Here is a 19,143-nt window from a genome sequence, read left to right as displayed (position 1 = left end):
TTTTATTTTTACAGCACCTGTAAATGCTCAATTTTTCACTATTTTAAGACTCTGTAATAAGTCATGAAATTTTGCTTAGTTCACGTTTGTATTATAAAAAAATTTAAGTAAAAGTGATCAAAGATATTATCACCTATAATTAGATTATTACATTCATTTTAAATAATATGAAAAATAAAATAAAGTAGGTTTATTTTATTACTTGTAATATATTTTTATTAAAAGAATATTAATTCGTGATATATAACAGACCATAAAGTATTTGCTATTATGCACTACAGTTCTACTATGAATTATTATAATTTAAATATTAAAAGTAAAAATAAATTATTTGAAATTAAAATAATGTGCTTGCTAACATAAAATTTTGCAAATCTCTTTCGAAAACAAATGTATTATATTACAAGATTTTACTTTTAAAATAAATTTCAAATATTTCTGTAAAATTTAGTGTCTCTTTTATTAAAAATATTCCTCGCAGTTTATTTTTGTCCTCAAATTATTTTTAGTTGAAATAAGATTACCGAATAAGACAATTCTAAATCTATTTCTATCGCTAGTTCTTAATATCTTTTTCACGACATTATTGCATGTAAAATAGAATGCTCGTATTATTTTGTTAGATGCCGTAAAAAAAAACTATAATTCATTGGTATATAATTCACAATATAACAGTGCATATTTTGGTTATGGATTTACTGTATTTAAATATATTTACAAAAGTTCATTTCATTACGCTTTATAACAAAAAAAATTAAATATTAATAATACTATCTCTTTTGTCATGTACATAAAAATTTTCATTACGCAACCGAAATTTGTGTACTTTTTGTACGTAATGTTTCTTTATTATGTTTTGATTAGTGGGATCAAAATTGGTACAAGAACTTCATAGTACTTTTTTTTAATTTTGTACATTCACCTAATATATAAAGGGCCATTTTGAAATTGTCTGTAGTTATTCTGACTTGTGACGTGTATCATATTTTATTATTCATTATATTTATATTACACAAAGATATATACTTAGCTGTATTATTGTATCGACTTCAAATACATTTCGCGAATTTTGTTCTACTATTCGGGCATCAGTAAATGGATTAAAACCAATACTTTTCTTTTTCTATTGATTATTAATATTAAACCAGGTCACAGAAATTGTATAAAACTATAGGTAGCTCTTAAAAGCAATATAAAAGCAAGAAAAGAAAGAGGACTGAACAGAAAAGAGAAGGGAAGATCCGAAACTAAATTAGACCTAAAAAATACGAAGGCAAGGAATAAAAATACCTATTCATTTTTTAACATTACATAATTGTTTTTTTGCTACTTTCAATTCGCGAACATTACTACTGTTACCTCTCTCACCACGCATCACGATGTGACAATTTTATTTTACAGATCTATATTTTATACAAATTATTTAGGCAATGTGATATTCAAATTTTGTTTGCGCATCAGTGCTTTAAATTATTTTCTCCGCAATTTACAAGCCAAATGAATTTAGCATTTATACAAGACAGATAATAAAACATTTTTCTTCCATTTCACTTTCAAAGTTTGTTACATATTGATAAACTATGCGTACAAAGAGAATTCTAAAATCTCTAAAACTTCTGACAATATCCTGCTTTATACTTTTCTTTCACAAATAGTCTAATATATGTATACAATACTACAGTGGCTTATCATAAAGCTGATCTGTACAGGAATATGTAGATAATGCTCTATGTACGCAGAGTTAGATTTAAAGGAAGAATATACTGGAATTATTCACCTTCCTATCCAGAAATTTTTTTGTATCACAAGTATTAATATTACAGTTATTCATCTAAGATAGAATTTTGTTTCCCTTTCATACACAATTGTATAATATAAGCGTTTTGTTTACAATTTAATTTTCGTTATTAAACTCAGTAGCAATATTTTTTGGCTGTTTGTTTCTTTGTTTTTATCTTACAAAGACTGCCCTTGAAGTGACGAGCTATGTCTTGAGGAGTTTAAGAAAAACCCAAATACGTTGACTTTTATGTAAACTATTCATCATCTTACATTAAAACAGATAGACTATAGTCCTAAATAAAATGCTTTTTTTACGCTCTTTGAATCCTTTTTACAAGACATTTGTTACTATATGATATATAATATGTACAAAGAATCTTTTTTCTTAGACAACTTAGTTTCTGTATCTATATAACTAACGTTTAAAAATGATTACTCTTGCTTTGCCATACTCTGTGTTGCGAGAGGAGGAGTGGCAACTATCTTTTTTAACATGTTTGCAGATTTATGTATATACAAATACATATACACATGTATGTATGTATATACATATTTCTTTTTATCTACTCAAATTAATATTATGTACATTTTATTCTATATATTTTTATACAATTTTCCTGTTTTTTTACTACTTCTCCCTGATACATTAAGAGAATCGATATTATCCATGTTCTTATACTTGTTATTATAAAAACTTGATTCTTTTATATTCTTACAAAATTTGATGGAAACGACAATGACAATAATGACGGCGCAGATGATTACAATAATAATAATATGAAAAAATAATATAAATCAGTAATAATTACCATAAATTTTATAATAATAAGTAGCGATTAATTTAATCACTGCATTGTATATATACTATTGAACCTTAAACACTGATTTCACACATTCATAAATTATAGTATACAGTGAAGTTATAATTGTCACATGCCGGAAAAAGAGAAGATAATATTTCTGGAACAAATGTCCATCTTTTTCTTAGAAATTTATTGTTATATTAACAACGATAATTACAATTATTACAAGTGTTCTCTTTTCAAGTAAACATGTGAGCTCGTTCTCTTTAAATAAAAATGATTTCAACACATAGTTATAAAATAGACAAGGTTAAGAAATAAAGGGAAATATTATATGAGCGAAAATCTATTTATTTACACCTACAGTAGATTTATATGTCACAATTAATCTTCAAAAAATTATAATAGAAATAAGTATTGTTACACTAAATGTAGTTTCCCGCAATAAAGAACATAACTACACATGCTTACTAAAATAGTATGATTTTTAAAAATGAAGAATATCGCAATATCATTAAAGTTGTATAATAATATAATAATAATTTTTTTCACATAAAAACTTTGTTATTTACAGATGATTTCTTACATTCACAGGAGAACACTTGTCTATATGTTTCTTATCCACACTTCATTCGAAACACGTGTTCAAATTCCATTAAATTACTTGATTAATAATTCATTCCATTTTATATACACACATACAACTTAGAAGAAATTTAATGCTTTCTCATTCTTTTGCCGAATTCTGATTTTTGTTCAAATTTTAATACAATATGCCCCATATTTTATTCCTGCGTACATGATGTTTTAGGGAAAAATTTGTAACGTTTTCAAATTTCATAAATATTAGCAAGAAAGCAAATACTTTTTTGATTAACATTGTTCCTCAGCAACGATTCGTCTATACTACAAATTTTAAATTAAAAAATCTTCCTTTTACATTAGGTCGAAAAGGCCACTGTTCAAGGCCACAGGCCAAGAAAATTAATTAAATTTAATTAACGAGAAGAACTTCCATTTCTTCATATCCGTTAATTTCCATTTTCATTTGAAATTCTTAAGACAGTAACAGCATTCTCGTTTGAACATCTTGTACATTGGAAGATATTTCTGTCGAGCATATTGATATTTCGTGTATGCAAATTACCATATGTCTGTCCTTTATACATTTGACATTTATACTTTCACACTCCAAACACACTTATGCATCGAATGATGCAAAGCGTAATTTCAAAACTTCTCAAAATTGTTAAATGCTGAAAAATATAAATTAATTATTAGACTTGATTAAAATTTTAACTTTTTTCAACAAAAATATTGATTATATATAATACAGAGTGAACAAGAGGTTAAAGAGTTAAATATTTCTCATAGTATATATGAATATACAAAGATGTTTTGTTTTACGCTTTGTTAATTTTAACATATTCTTTTATAAACAAATTTGGATATAATTTTCTATAATTATTAATCATCATTCGGTGCTTCAAATTAAAGCCATACGTTGTGAAATAATGCAGATAATTTATTCCATAGTAACGCATACTGGCGAACTCACCGAAGTTTCACGTAACCCGATGAAGGTTGCACTTCGGTATATACTGATTAGTATCCAAGTGCCAGCCTTTCGTTAATGCACAGGGGTAATGCGTAACGGCTTTACAACCGCGTTTAACGCAACCAATATTTGCTCCTGTTAAACCACAAGAGTCACATATCGACTTTGCTGCATCCCATACAGCTTCTTGTAAACCTGTTACTCTTCCACCTGTAATGTAAATTAATTTTTTCTTAAGAATCTGACAACAATTTTTTTTACTGCAATTAATTCTAAGAAAGTTGTTTTTATTGTACCTGCCATGTACACTCCAGCTGCCCAAACAGCACACTGTTCATGAAGCCATACTTCCCAACGTTGTTCTTCCCCGGGGAGTACGGTCATTCCCGTAAACATGGCATTAGTATTACTTTCAATGGAATTTCTTTTCTTTTTACCCATTTTTGCAGTAAACTGATCGGCTAACCCAGCGTACCTCAAACTCCTTTTATTCTTACCACCTTTCTTCTGTTCCGTAGTAATCTCTTGTTCATCAGCCGAAAGAATTCCATCTTCTAAACGTTCTTTACCAATCAAATATGGCCCAAATAAATCACTCAAAACACCAGCTGGTACCTATAATTTGATAAAGAATGTTATTTCTGAATATTACTCATAATTTAAAATAAAGTAAAAAAATATTTAATATACATGCTAAAAAAAAGAATATTATACGCACAGTGTATGTTCCAGGTGCTATATGTGGACCAGCCAAATTAGGATGTGGTCGAGCAGGATCCCCAGGTATTACAGAATGAGGACCTTGTTTACAAAATACGCACACCCATGTGGAATCTGTTGTATGTGCGTCATAACGTGATGACAACGTTGAACTAAAGAGACCCGCTCTACTGACTTTACCTATATAAAACACATATTTTTTTTTTAGTTTTGTATATACAAATTTTCGTTTATATATATAATATAAATATACATAAATATTAAAACTACACACCCCTATAATCTAAATCGTTTTGATGACTGAGTCTCTTACTCCTTCCCGCATTACCATTTCCAATACTCTTTCGTTTTTCTTTACTTTTTTCTTCTTCTTCTTCCCGTGGTGCATTAACTACTTGAATGCTTAATGGACTGTCCCTTGGACCTTCAACATGAACTACTGGCCCACGAGACCTAATAGAACTTGCATTTGATCCAGAATCATATGCCATTTCTCTTATTCCGTCCACTTTTGCATTTTTCTTAGTCTTTTTCGAGGCGTCTTGCTTTTTTGAACTCTTAGATATCCTTCTCTTTTTGATTTCCTTCTGAGGTATATCATTACCCACAGTTCCAAAAATATTTTCAGATGATCTGGATATTTTTCGTTTACCACCTTGTACTTTAGTTTTTTTCCCTTTCTTTCCAGACATTTTTGTATCAACTGTAGATGAAACATCAGTAGGATTTATACTTTGCGCCTCTTTTGTGTGTAACACATTATTTTCTAAATTTTCGACTTTCGCTGTGCTCCCGGATTGAAGTTCAGGTTCTGTAAGTTCTGATTTTGATTCTTCCTTTTTGACATCTGTCTCTGTCTCAACAATACCGGCAAACATCTTTTCAAGTTCTGATTCAACTTCATTAAACGGATTTGTATTATTTACAGGTTTTGGACTTGTTACTTTTGAAAATTCAGTCGCATCATCGCTAGATTTTCTTCTAACCCTCTGATTCGATGGAGTTGAACTAGGAGGTGTACTTTCACTACTCCTCCGCCTTCTAATAGGTTGATTCTCCTCATTTGTTTCGTCTACACTTTCTTCAATCTTTTCAGATATTCTCTGTTCTGCTGTGTCAATATTGTCTTCTAATTTGACAACTGGAGTTGCATTTGTTTCTTCTGTTATTGGTTCACTTGTTCTAGGTTCTGTTGGTTCTGTAGGTTCTAATTCCATATCCTCTACTTCCGTTTTAGAGTCTTTACTAAGCCGTACAGGCTTTTCTAGTTTTCTTTTTCTGCGTTGCTTAGTATTATCATTAGAATCGTCATTACTGAATGCTGGAGATACTACTTCGTCTTCCCTATTTGGAGATTTCGATTTCTGTCTATCAGGGGACATGCTTTTAACACTCGATGTATCTCTTTCCTCTACTGGCATTACAATAACAGATCCAATATTTTCAGCACTGCCAAGTTTTTTATTACCACCTTCTAACTTTTCTAACAGAGAATCCACACCCTTCTTACCTCTTTTTGGTAAATTTTTAGGTGATCTTACATTCGTCTCTTCGATCTTTCGATCTCGTTCTGAAGACGATTCCCTTTTCGGACTATCTGTTACATCTTTGTCCACTCTAGAGGTAAGGTTTACAATAACAGGCAAAACATTTCTTGGTACTTGTGCAATGACGCTTAATGTATCTTTATTTTTCGTAACCTCAGGCTCTTTCTTCTCTGAAACTACCCTTTCAATCGTAACACTAGGTGGTAAATTTATAACTTTCTGCGTAAAATTATCTACATTCATCTCCTTAATCTTATCATGAAGATTTGCCACTCCTTTTAAATTGCTTTCAAAGTTTTTTACTGTTATTTTAGGTGTTATAACTTCTTTTGTTGAGAGTGAAACTGGTTCACTAACAGAATTAGGTGTTGGAACCGACGAACTAATTCCACTATCAGATGAAGTTTCTCCATTCAAAGGTATTGGAGGAGAAATAATATTTCCATTTCTACTACCCTTATCTACATTCCTTGCAGTCAAACTTATTGGGATATCTTGAGGTATGCGAGAATAATTTTCAGGAATAATTTCGGAAGTAGATGATAAATCTAGTGTACTTTGTGAACCTGGTGAGTTTCTATACTGACTTTGGTTCTGTCTATTATCTACCAGCATTTGTAAACTAAACAAAGGATTTCCTGGTGTATTGGCTGGAGTAACTGTTTTTGATGGAACAGTTGGTGTATGCCATGTTGGAGGTGCTTGAGTATGTGCAAGTTGTGGTGTAAGTTGTGATGTTATATGAGATGCTCTTGCCATAGATGGATGTGTGTAAAATCCTGCCGGACTCAATGCTGCACCTGACAAGGCTGTTGGATGAATGTTCAACCCTGAAACTAAGACAAATATTTTTAATATAAAAGAACGATGTTTATCATTTTATATTAAAAATGATATTCTTTATTTAAATTTTCTAAAAAATTGAAGAGAGGTATTACCTTGACTTTGTGCCATTGTAAGATGATTCCAAACTGTCTGAGGTGGAGGTGTGCCAACCGGAGGTCGGCTATGACCTGGATATTGTCCTGACATTTCGAAATCTTCCCAATTACTTAATGTTGGTTTGCAGGTATTTACAAAATACGAGTTCTTTGACTTATTTATCTGTTCGTCTGAACAAGATTCACTTTTAATACTTGTATCTTTGACATTCAGAGATGAATTTAGAAAAGAAAGATTTGTATTCTTCCTCTCACGCAAAAACACTGAAGTTTTATTAGTCAAATATTTATTAAGAGCGAGAGTACTTTCTTGTTCTAAGTATTTATTTGGTACACAATTTAACTTTGTTTCTAAATTTTTACATATTTTAGGTTTTGAAGCTTTAAGTAACGTTTTATCAATTTTTAATTTAGGAGATAAATCATCTAGATCTGAGAATTTTAATAAACCATAGTCTATTTCCTTGTACTTTGTGTTGTAGCAATTTTCTATATTACAGGAATGATTTGCTCGATCTAAAATGGCACAGTCCTTTAAAGATACTTTTATATCTGTAAAATTGCACAGCTTCTTTTTATCTTCACTTTGTTTGTTACAACAGCCTTTATTATCTTCCAAGTTTTTTACTAAATTAAGTGGCTTGTCTTCTTCAGAAGCACAAAGATTATAAATATTTTTATACTGCTCCAAAATTTTAGACAATGTCTTGTACTGTGTAATATTTTGTATGTTTGATTGTTCTGACAAGCAAGGAACACAATCAATAATTTTATGATGATGATCAATTTTCTTCTTTGTTTCAGATAAATTTTCGCTTTTATCTTTGCAAAATAAGTAGGTGCCTATGGTTTGGTTAGTATCCAATAAATTAGATGGTTTTATTTTACTATCGTCACTGTGACAGGTACTATAACTTTCCTTGTGATTTTTAAGCACAGGCTCTAAAAATTCTGATAAGCATTTATCAACTGTTCCCTTCTGTATATCAGAATCTACAATCTTTTTATTGTTTGTTGATTGTATGAAGTTTATAAATTGATTAACATAAGTTAAATCTAAATCCGACACACTTATATTTTCTTCCTTGTGACGTAAATTATAAACGTCAGGCACACCACCATGTGCTACCAATTCTTGTATGTAATCCCACTGCATGAAATTATTTGATAGCGCCCATTTTGGCGCAACTCCAAATATAAATGGCCCTGTAAACAAACATGTTCATTGAAAACTATGATTACAATTATAGATAGTTTCAAATAAACTTGAAAAATTAAAATAATTTTTTGTCTATGAAATAAGTTATGTGAAGAAAGTGTCAAAAATTACATTTACTATTGATAGGAACAATTCATGTGTTTTGACAATTCACGTCATAATGCTGCTCTAAAATATTTACTCTTTGCTCATTAATATTATGTACATATTAATAACATTGATAATTATTTAATGAATTATATAAATTGGAAGTTAATTCTTCTGCCTTATAATGTGCAATTACAAATATTTTCTATTTCTGAAAGTATTATAAGAAAATATTTAAATAAACTAGTTTATTTTCAACTAACTTAGTTTAAACTAGTTTATTTTATACTAATAAATAACTGAATGTTTACATCTTGTTAAGCTGTAATTGATATAAAATTAAAATATTCCAGTGGTATTAATAGTGAAACAAATATAAACATAAGTATTATTGGCAATGAATATTTCTTTATACAATTGTATAAATTTTTGATTGACTTAATACTAAGCAAAAAGAAGATTAATCTTTTCTGTTAAAATATTTCTATGTAACCCACATATTTCACAAAGCGCAAATCCTTTTTGCAACAAGGTTTGTAGTTTCAATGTTTACATCTTTAACTGGTGTTTATCTTATATTTTTACAACCTCCAGTATTATGAGTGAATGTCACATTATCAATAATTTTAAGGTATTTGTATTAAAATACGATACATTACACTAATAATATAATCCCAACATGAAAAGTTCACAAGAGTAATTTAAAGGACAAACATATCTACTTGTTCAACAAATAGGACACATAATTGGAAGTAACCCTCCACAATATTTAAACAATAAAGGACGTAAAATCCATAAAACACAAAAGATTCGATATCTATGAACGAAGATTAAGGATGATGATAAAAAATCACAGTATTTGTCAGGGTGTCAACGTTGATATATGAAAAAATTCAAGAAGCACCAAGCTCAGTTTATTTTGGAAATTTCTCATGATGGATCGAGCGTTATATCTTTGAAAGGAACTGTCACAATAATATCGATGTGAAATTCTAACAGTATTGCACAGAATCACGATACAAGGAATAACACTGTAAGTGTTTCGTAGCCGATGTTACGATTTAGCCACGAGGGGAGCTATGGACATGCGAGTGTAACACTGTATATCTCGATTTGCTGATCCAACGGCGTGGTAGCAGGATTACAGTTCATGTACTTTTTCGTGAATTCCGATGGCATGCAGTGTGCGTAGACGTACCGCACCAGAGCACGCATATATACGAATGAAACACGTTAACCAAGCCGCGCATATACACCCATGGAAAATACACAGGAGCGCACGTATGCATACATGTATGAATGACGTGCGTTCGCGTATGCACACGCCTATGCACGCACAACGTGCAAAGCGTGGAAAGAAGACATCTAACCCCGTGGATACCGCACACGCACACAGAGACACTAACGAAACACCGAAGCAGGGATGTAGTGTTTCCCCGCACCTGGACGGTATCGTCGATAACGCGCGAGTCGCGTGTTGCCGACACGCGGAACAACGTGTACTTATATATTCAAAATTTCCAAATTATTCGTACAATCTCTACCTGACGCCCAAATATCTCACACTCTCGGGGACACTCGGATAATCGAACGTTTCGTTCACTTCGGATAACAGAATCTAAGATCGACAGATTGCATGGTGCGCGAGGACAGACGCGTTGCATTGTACCGGCACGCATGCACGCACGTACCATGCACAATTCAGGCAGCGCACACAACACCAACACCCCGACAAGACGTACGACACGGACATGGGTGCCTCTTTCTTTCGCGTAAATCGATGGGCACACTCGATTTCACTGGCTTTCCCCGGTGGGCCCTTTTTTATCGCTAAACATGCTACTGACGGTAGCTATAGTGGAGCCATGATCCAAGGATTACCGCGGGATACGCACCTTCCGCACAGGGCCCTTGCCAGGGGCTGGCGAATTTACGATTTTCCGTCAAAAAATTGTCGGGGCATCAACCAAAGCAGAATTTCAACAATGGTGGCCGCTAGCGAGCGAGCCGCATGCAATGCTGACACCTTGCGGTGGCGGCGCGAATTACGTTTCTATCCCATTCTCTCTTTTGTTAACCCTTCTCGCTCGCCCGTTCACAGTCATACACGTTCTTCCTCGTATATGTACAATCTTTTTCACAATATTATTTTTTTTCATACAATTATCGGAATATTTAGTAATGGATATCAATTCAAAAATGTATTCCTACTTGTTCATAATCTTTTAGATGTAGTCTACTGCAAATTGTTTAGCGAAGTTGATTGTATAAAATATACATAGGTATTTTGAACTCATTTGTTAAAAGAAATGTTACCAAAAATATTGCACTGCTAGTGTTATCATCTAAGTTAATATCTATTTATTTGTCAAAATTATACACGAAAAGAAGATTACATGATTTTTAAAACATTTTTCGCAATAGTATGTGAAATGCATATAATTATAGTTGTTTAAATACTAATTTTACGTTTAAATGCACTTTCTATCGCGTTTTCTGTTGATACTGTTGATATTATAATTATTGTTAACATCGTAAAAAGTGATTGAAAATTTGAAGCCACCCTTAACACCGCCCACATTCGCAATCTATATCTATGAAATTTTCTTTCATTAGAATTCTGCCCATGTATTTGGTACGCCATGTAGAAGCGCGTGTATAAATTTTAGTTGAAAAACGTAATCAGTGATCATAACTTAAAAGAGACAAAACATATTTCACTCAAGTTATTGTTAAGGACTAGAATTGTTATTGACGTAGACTTATGTTGTATGCATTATTCTTCTTTCTAAAAATTTCGTGTATACTATACACATACATATATTTAGAAATTATTCTTCCATTATTTACAACAGTTTTTCGTACATGAATTATTTTTACTTTCCTAATATTTATTACGGTCAAAATTTGTTGTAAAAATGATTTTAAAGATGTTTAATACATTTATTATTAGTCATATGAATATGAATATATTGTAGAGTCTAATAAATATTATAGCCACAATCAAGTCATTAATATTACTTACCATGCCGTGGCATTTCTTTTACTACTTTGTTCGTATATTTATTAAAATGCTTTGTATCCGATATCTAGTTCTGTAGAAAATTCACTATAATCAAGTCTCAATGATGGATGAATCTATATTACATCGCTTTCGTCAATGAATAACATTCAACGAATGTTTGGAAAACGCGGCAATGTACTTGTATGCAAACATTTATTCCCTACATGTGTATAATACCGCTTCTGCGTCTTTCTGGAATCTTCTTTGACACGAACATAAATTTATATAAATGATCGTTTTTACAATAACCGCGATCATCGACATTTAAATATTTACTTTACACTATTCCTCGTTAATCGCACACGATTATTTGCTTATATTTACAATTATGTGTTATTTACACGATCGACTTGCAAAACAGAAAATTATAAAGTTTAAATAAACAGCTGCCTTTTTTTGTTTACAATCAAATAATTATTCTAGTTGAACATATATGTATCTTCTAGCATAATTTAACTGTGTATTCGCATTTCTTTAAACGTACACTTATCGTCACGTAAACAAACATTATAGTGACGCAACCCGCCAAATGAGCCAACCAAGTACTTACTACATATATTCGTATACTTACATATGTATATCGAGTACATGAAGTATATTGCGTCACAGATGGTTTTTGCCAACAGTGAGGCGCCAATGAATGTCGTCTGCTCGCTCTGACAGTTATTCTTTTAACTGGTCAAGAAATATCATTTTTTCAAGTAATCATTATACATTTTCTAAAATATCAGAAATTTCTTATTTCAGTATATTGTTTAGACTGAATATTAGTCGGTAAAATATGAAATTTTATAGAAAGTATTGTAATATGGTAATATTGTCGTCTGCTTAATTGACAGCTGCGCAAGTTCAGAAATCAGCGCCGAAGCGGTGAAGAGATACGGTATTTGGATTTGTGAGAGCTTTACCGAAAATAAGAACAATTTATCGCTAAAATGATAATTATAGCGAAGTTTATATGAATTTTTGAAAATATAACATAGATGTTACGTATTTTGTTTAACTTTCTATTTAAACATGGAGGCGGAAGTTAGAGTTAATCGTCGTTCTTCAAGTATTTTCAATCAGAATGCAGTTTGTTATGGATTTTAGCGTGAATGACGTGTCAATGTATAGATGTATAGTCAATGTGAGATTCAAAGTCAAAGTGAATTTCGTAATAATACAAGAAAAGTGTATACAACTTGAGTCTAATTAACCTCTGACTTTCAATGAGCACAATGTCTTTCTATCGAATTTGATTTGTAACAACAAAATTGAAAGATACATATATACATCTACAAGTTCCTTCGAATAATTATGAAATGATATTCATGTGCAAAGAAAATGAATGTTATGCCTAAGGGAAAACATCAAGAAACTAAATAGTCATCCTAAATATTATACTTACAAATATGTATTATTTACATTCACTCTAAATATTCTACCTAAATTATTCGATATGAAAGTGTTAAATTTATTATATTTGAAGTGCAATTATTTATTAATGTAACATTAAATGTATTTCTTTAAATATGAGAAATATGCCAAAGACATAAACATAACAAAGTGCTATAGATGTTAACAAGATAAATATCTTGTTTTATGATTCTAGTCTATATTATACAATAAAATATATATTATTAGTGATATAATTGCACACTGTTCATATAAGAACTATATATATGCAAGTACTTATCTACAAATGAGCATAAACATTAAAAAAATTTTTATTTATATATGAACTCATATTAGAAGAAGAATAATTATAATTATATAACAAAATTACAAATGCTTATGTTTTGATTTATTTAATAGTCACATGTATGATAGATTGACTTCGTTAAACTTTTCATGCAATAATAAAGTACTCTATTCATTGATAGTGGATTAATTACATGGTGTTCAAAATATAAAATTTCAAATACCATGGAGCAGTGTGAAGAAGCTGATGTATCTAACGTGACAAATACTAAGGCAGATATTTCCCCTAAGTCAAAGCAAAAGAAAAAATCTCTTTGCCGTATGCTTATGAATAAAAAGACCAAAGTTGGATGTTTGGAGACATCTTACAAAGATGGTGATTCAAATAAAAATTCTAAACTGGAAAATTCACAACATGGATCTCATACTAGTACAAAACTTTCATTATGCTGTGCAATGACTGAACGCAGCAGAACACCGCCACAAAGTTTGACTGTCAGTAGATTATCTCCAACTACGTTAAGCCACACATCTGTTAAATCTGAGATAGCTTCTGCTAATGGGAATTGTCAAACAGATGTGACGATAGAGAAGGAGGAGATGTATATAGCAAGTAGTACGCACAATGTTGAAGAAAATGTAGGAAGGAATAGTGTTTTTACGGGCAAAGAACGACAAAGTACATTTATTGAAGGTAAGAATTAGTTTCATTAAAAATTAAACAGTTTTCAAATTATATCAATTTTAATGATGATATATTAGGTTCATAAATTTAAAAATTGTTTGTCAATTCCTTAAATGATGTTTAATTATTTAAGCAATTATTAACTGATTATTTAATTGTTTCCCCTAAATAATTTTTTTATTTATTAGCTGTTTAAGGGTAATTAAGATATATATAACACTAACCAATACATTCCTTATAATGTTTCTCTTTTTATCAAATCTGTAATTTGACTGAATGAGGTAGTGACCTTGCACATCCCCACCATATCTTTTTCTACACTAATACCTGCAAAGATTGCTTCTAATGTGTTTATGCAAGGAGACATAGTTCTTATTGACAGTCAGTTAGTACCTGATCTTTGGCATAAAAACGTATCTGAAGCATAGTGTTAAATATTATGTTTTAAGCATGTCTAATCCAAGTAATAAAGCAAAGAAAACTTCTTTTTTTAATAAATTGTTTAAAGCATTTAAACGAAATAAAAGTGGCAAACTAGAGAGAGAAACAAAGCAAAAATTAAAATTTGGAGAAGCTTCTGAAAAATGTACTGAAAATTTAAATACTAAATCTCATAATGTTAGTTGTGAAAAAGAAGATACATCTAAACTGCAGCATGATATTAATGTTGACATAAATTTTGACAGTAGAGAAAATAATAAACATAAAATTGGTATTAAAAATTCATGTGACAATCAACATTTTAAAAACAATAAAGTGACATCATATGAAAATATAACTCAAAGTTCTAAACAAAATGATAATTTATATCCTAATAACTTATGTACAAATATATTAAACATCCAAAAACATAGGAAGGCATTCAGTGCAACAAATATTAATATAGAACAGGATGAAAAAGGATATAAATGTGGTTCAGATAGAAATTTAGATAAGAAAATTGCATTTTTAAATGAAGATTATAATATAAAAAATGTATATCTACAAAATAAAAATGATTCTTCAAACTATTCTGATTCTTTTTCAAAAATTGCAAATTCAGTATCACATTCTGATTTTGCCAAAATATCAAATTTAGTACCATATTCTGGCACTATAAAAAATTTACAAAATACACATAAATTTTTACTAAAAGAAAAAAGCATAATGTCACAAAAAAATAGTGAAGATAGTGATTTCTCTGCAGAGTCAACAGAAGATTCATTTGAGGAATCATCAGAAGATGAAAATGAACTTTTAATTGATTATGAAAGAAATGAAAAAAGCTTCAAGGACGAATATTTTACAAAAGGAAAATATATCACTTATTTCTTCTTGGAAATGGAACGGATGTTCTACAATCCTTTTGATGTTTACAGTATGGTTCAATACCATGAAACTAACAATACTGAAAGACCAGGAAAAGAAGGTATAATAAAACAAATGAAATATACCTGCTGCTTAAAATTTGATTCTCATGCTTCTTCAAACATTTTTATTTTATTAATATATAAATGTTACATTATTTCTTCTATTTGGCCACTTAAAAAAGTTTCAATACCTGAACTATGAAATTATTAATAACATAGACATTTATTAAGGACATTAATATTGTGTAGATTAAAAACCTCCGAGGTAATTATTTTGGATTTTTTTCCAAGAAAATTTATATTATGTTATATTATATATACAAAAATAAATTTTTTAATATAAATTTTATAATACTTCTATATATATTTAAAGACAAGATTTTCCATCTTAAAAGGACTTTAATCTTGTTCATATATGTAATCATATATCAATACTATATTTAATTACATAAGATATGTCTCTTGAGAAAAGAATAAAATATTTGATTATAATATTTCAAATGAATCACATTCTTGCTAATTTCTGAATAACTGTGTCAGTATCAAGAATACAATAACTGGCAATTGAACCAATTTAGTTTCATTACAGATACAAGTTGTAATATCCTTTATCATTCTATTTTCTAATATTAACTTCATTTCTTCAAGACATTACTTTAAAATACATATGTGTTACCTGAATTTTGTATTTTCCTAAAAGGTTTCCATATAGTTCTACATAATTTTATATTACTTTGATGTTCTAGGTGAAAATTCATCCTCTGGATCTATTTCTCCAAGTGTTCCTACATATTTAAGGCAAAGACTAATTCATAGGCGATCTGTGGATAATTTAGTAGGAAATTCACCAACAAATTCTATGAGACATTCAAGTCCAGAATCTATAAAAAGTGCACCTGTTCAGCTTAAACCACGTTCTACATCTCATGATGCATTGTCAAAAAAAAAAGAGCGTCATCAATCTCAAACTGGAGCATCTATGGACAGTTTAGCAAAACAAGCATTACTAGCTGCTCAAGTTCTTAATCTAATTCCTACACAAAAAGCACGAGAAAGGTTTATAAATTTTAATAAAGTTTTAATTTTGTACTTGTCTTTGTCTTTGTAAATGTGTTATGATTTTTTGCTATAGAAATTTCCTTCATGGTAGGATTGCTGCAAATTCACTACTTGGACCAGTAGAACTTGAAAAAGTACTACCAAATCGCGAACTGAAAATTTTTATTGGAACATGGAATATGAATGGACAGAATCCACCAAAAGAATTGAATGATTTTATGTTACCTTCAGATATAGAAACTGTTCCAGACCTATTAGCAATTGGAACACAAGAATCTTGTTCTGAGCGGAGTGAATGGGAGGCAGCTTTGCAAGAAACTCTTGGTCCTTCTCACGTACTACTCTGTAGTACTGGTTTAGGAACACTACATCTTGCACTTTTCTTAAGAAGAGATCTAATTTGGTTCTGTTCCATCCATGAAGATGCTAGCTTTTCAACCAGGACAGGAACTGCTTTTAGAACAAAAGGAGCAGTAGCTATAGCTTTAATGTTATTTGGCACAAGTTTTCTGTTTGTTACTGCACATTTAACCGCACATCAAGATAAAGTTAAAGAAAGGGTAAATGATATTAAAAGAATAGTTAGAAATCTTGATCTTCCTAAGGAGTTACCTACGAGACATAAAAGCAAAGGTGTGGATATATAAATGTATATTACTATTGTTGTATTATAAAAACATTGTATTACATAAGCTTATATTATAAAAATATTGAATGAATATTATGTTTTTAGATGTAACTCAAAATTTTGACTGTGTATTTTGGTGTGGTGATTTAAACTTTCGGCTAGCTCAGCCAAGAGAGGAAGTTATTCAATGGGTCACAGATGCATGCTTTCCACAACAATTACCTGTAAATTTGCACAAAGATCAATTAAAAACAATTCTTAGTGAAGGAGCTGTTTTACGTGGTTTTGAAGAGGCACCAATTACATTTCCTCCTACATATAAATATGATCCTGGAACACAAAATTTTGACTCAAGTAGTAAACAACGCACACCTGCATATACTGATAGAATTCTCTTTAAAGGAAAAGGACATACAAGAGGCTACATCAGAAGAGTTAGTTATGAAAGTTCTAATTCATATAAAGATGGAGTTATAGAATGTTTGATTTATGACTCTGTACCCAGCATTTGTACCTCAGATCATAAACCTGTATGGGGTGTTTTTAAAACAACCATAAGACCTGGTATTGACACGTATGTACCATTCATATTGTATAATTTATTATATAAAACACATCATATTCTTTAATTAACATCTATTACAGTATTCCTCTTGGTGGAGGTTTGTTTAATCGTGAAATATATCTAGAAGGCATAAAAAGGCGAGCAGCTGCTATGGATGAATCTCATGGAACTTCAAAAGTATGTTCAATCCAATAAACATAGATAATATAAATTTCATTGGAAAAAATATTTCATATTAAGAAATTTATATAACATGAGCATTATATTTCTATTTATTCTAATTTTTTAATGCCAAAATGTGAAATCATAGTTATTGCAATTCTTACAATTAATATCACTTCTTTTTTTGTATGCTCTATATATATGATAAATTTGTAACTGTTCATAACTTTTTTATATGAATATCAAATACCGTTTTTTAGTGCAGTTTATAGGACAAGTTACTGTACAATGTGTACTTTGTAATGTCTAGTCAAAATAAAGTAGACTTCCCATTCCTATAACTAGCAATGAAAATGCTAGATATTATAGATATATGTGCCATTTCTAAAAAATATAAAAAAAAGAAGAATAAAAGATGCTTCATTATTTGGAAATTTAAAATATTTATAAAAGACAAATAGTTTTTACAGGTTCTCTATGTATAAATTATAATATGTTATTTCATAATTCATAATTTTATTTCATCACTGCATTTTATTTCTAGAATATCATAAGAATATTCAACAGTGATTTTCATTATAAAAAATTACATATTGCAATATATTTTCCACTTAAATAATTTACATAAAAAATATGTAAGGCCTAAAATATGTTAAATTACACACTCCAAAATGTAATAATAATATTAAAACATGTATAAGTTATTTTGTTTATGGTTTTATATTTATTATGACTATAATAATTTTATAGTTTGCTTATTATATTCAACAGTATTCATCTTAAACAAATTTGAAGATATTCAAATTATTCATTCTTGAATAATTGAAACGCATTAAGTAAATCCTATTACATAGTTAAACTTTTAAAAAGTTTGTTTTTGCTTATATGTAATTACCACCACTTATATCTACTTTTATTGTAAATATTTAAAAATGCTGATAATAATTATTATATGAAAATTCAAAGTCGTTATCTTATTATATAAGACAACAACAAAAATTTCATCAGTATTATTACTGAATATAATATTATAAATTATTTTTTAATGAATGGTTCAATGAATTTAAAATATTATGCTATAGTGTATGAAAAAATATAAACAATTGCAATTAATGTTTTCTGAAACCATTTGATATTATTTTTCTTCAAAACAAACTAAATTTTTTTATATACATTTTTTGTATGATATTGTTGTGTATTTTTCTGCGTCAAATAAAATAGTTTAATATTTTAACTTTTAAATAACTATGGAAGTGCTTTATTTAATTAAATTTAGATGAGCAGTGGTATA

At 29.7% G+C, this 19,143-nt stretch overlaps 2 protein-coding genes across 13 annotated transcripts; one reads left to right on the top strand and one right to left on the bottom strand.

Moving 5' to 3' along the window:
* Positions 1 to 679: 679 nt before the first annotated feature.
* LOC100749582 (uncharacterized protein CG5098) lies at positions 680 to 12,219 on the bottom strand. Of its 8 annotated transcripts, XM_012387638.3 has the most exons (7): positions 9,814 to 10,037; positions 7,349 to 8,557; positions 5,138 to 7,246; positions 4,862 to 5,043; positions 4,440 to 4,758; positions 4,144 to 4,353; positions 680 to 3,841 (listed from the first exon to the last, which is right to left on the bottom strand). In XM_012387638.3, exons 1-6 carry the CDS (start codon positions 9,944 to 9,946, stop codon positions 4,151 to 4,153), a joined length of 4,155 nt encoding a protein of 1,384 aa, XP_012243061.1. In that variant the 5' UTR covers positions 9,947 to 10,037; the 3' UTR covers positions 680 to 3,841; positions 4,144 to 4,150. The 8 variants fall into 8 exon arrangements, with proteins under 8 accessions (XP_012243061.1, XP_033177429.1, XP_024224674.1 ...); XM_033321538.1 differs by lacking the exons at positions 680 to 3,841; positions 9,814 to 10,037 and adding an exon at positions 11,683 to 12,219 and having other exon boundaries at positions 4,151 to 4,353; XM_024368906.2 differs by lacking the exons at positions 680 to 3,841; positions 9,814 to 10,037 and adding an exon at positions 10,553 to 10,689 and having other exon boundaries at positions 4,151 to 4,353.
* A 107-nt stretch (positions 12,220 to 12,326) lies between these two features.
* LOC100741963 (inositol polyphosphate 5-phosphatase E) lies at positions 12,327 to 18,255 on the top strand. 5 transcript variants are annotated; one of them, XM_033321553.1, is made up of 7 exons: positions 12,327 to 12,422; positions 12,561 to 14,098; positions 15,276 to 15,497; positions 16,185 to 16,494; positions 16,571 to 17,130; positions 17,231 to 17,699; positions 17,771 to 18,255. In XM_033321553.1, the coding sequence occupies exons 2-7, from the start codon at positions 13,630 to 13,632 to the stop codon at positions 17,883 to 17,885; spliced, it is 2,145 nt and encodes a 714-aa protein (XP_033177444.1). In that variant the 5' UTR covers positions 12,327 to 12,422; positions 12,561 to 13,629; the 3' UTR covers positions 17,886 to 18,255. The 5 variants fall into 5 exon arrangements, with proteins under 5 accessions (XP_033177444.1, XP_003485069.1, XP_003485068.1 ...); XM_003485021.4 differs by having other exon boundaries at positions 12,336 to 14,098; XM_003485020.4 differs by lacking the exon at positions 15,276 to 15,497 and having other exon boundaries at positions 12,336 to 14,098.
* Positions 18,256 to 19,143: the final 888 nt, after the last annotated feature.

The sequence above is a fragment of the Bombus impatiens genome, unplaced genomic scaffold (genome assembly GCF_000188095.3).
Source record: "Bombus impatiens unplaced genomic scaffold, BIMP_2.2 scf_0033, whole genome shotgun sequence".
Classification (NCBI taxonomy): Eukaryota; Metazoa; Arthropoda; class Insecta; order Hymenoptera; family Apidae; genus Bombus; species Bombus impatiens.
The sequence above is the reverse complement of the archived record's forward strand: the minus strand, read 5'-3'. Positions and strand labels throughout refer to the sequence as shown.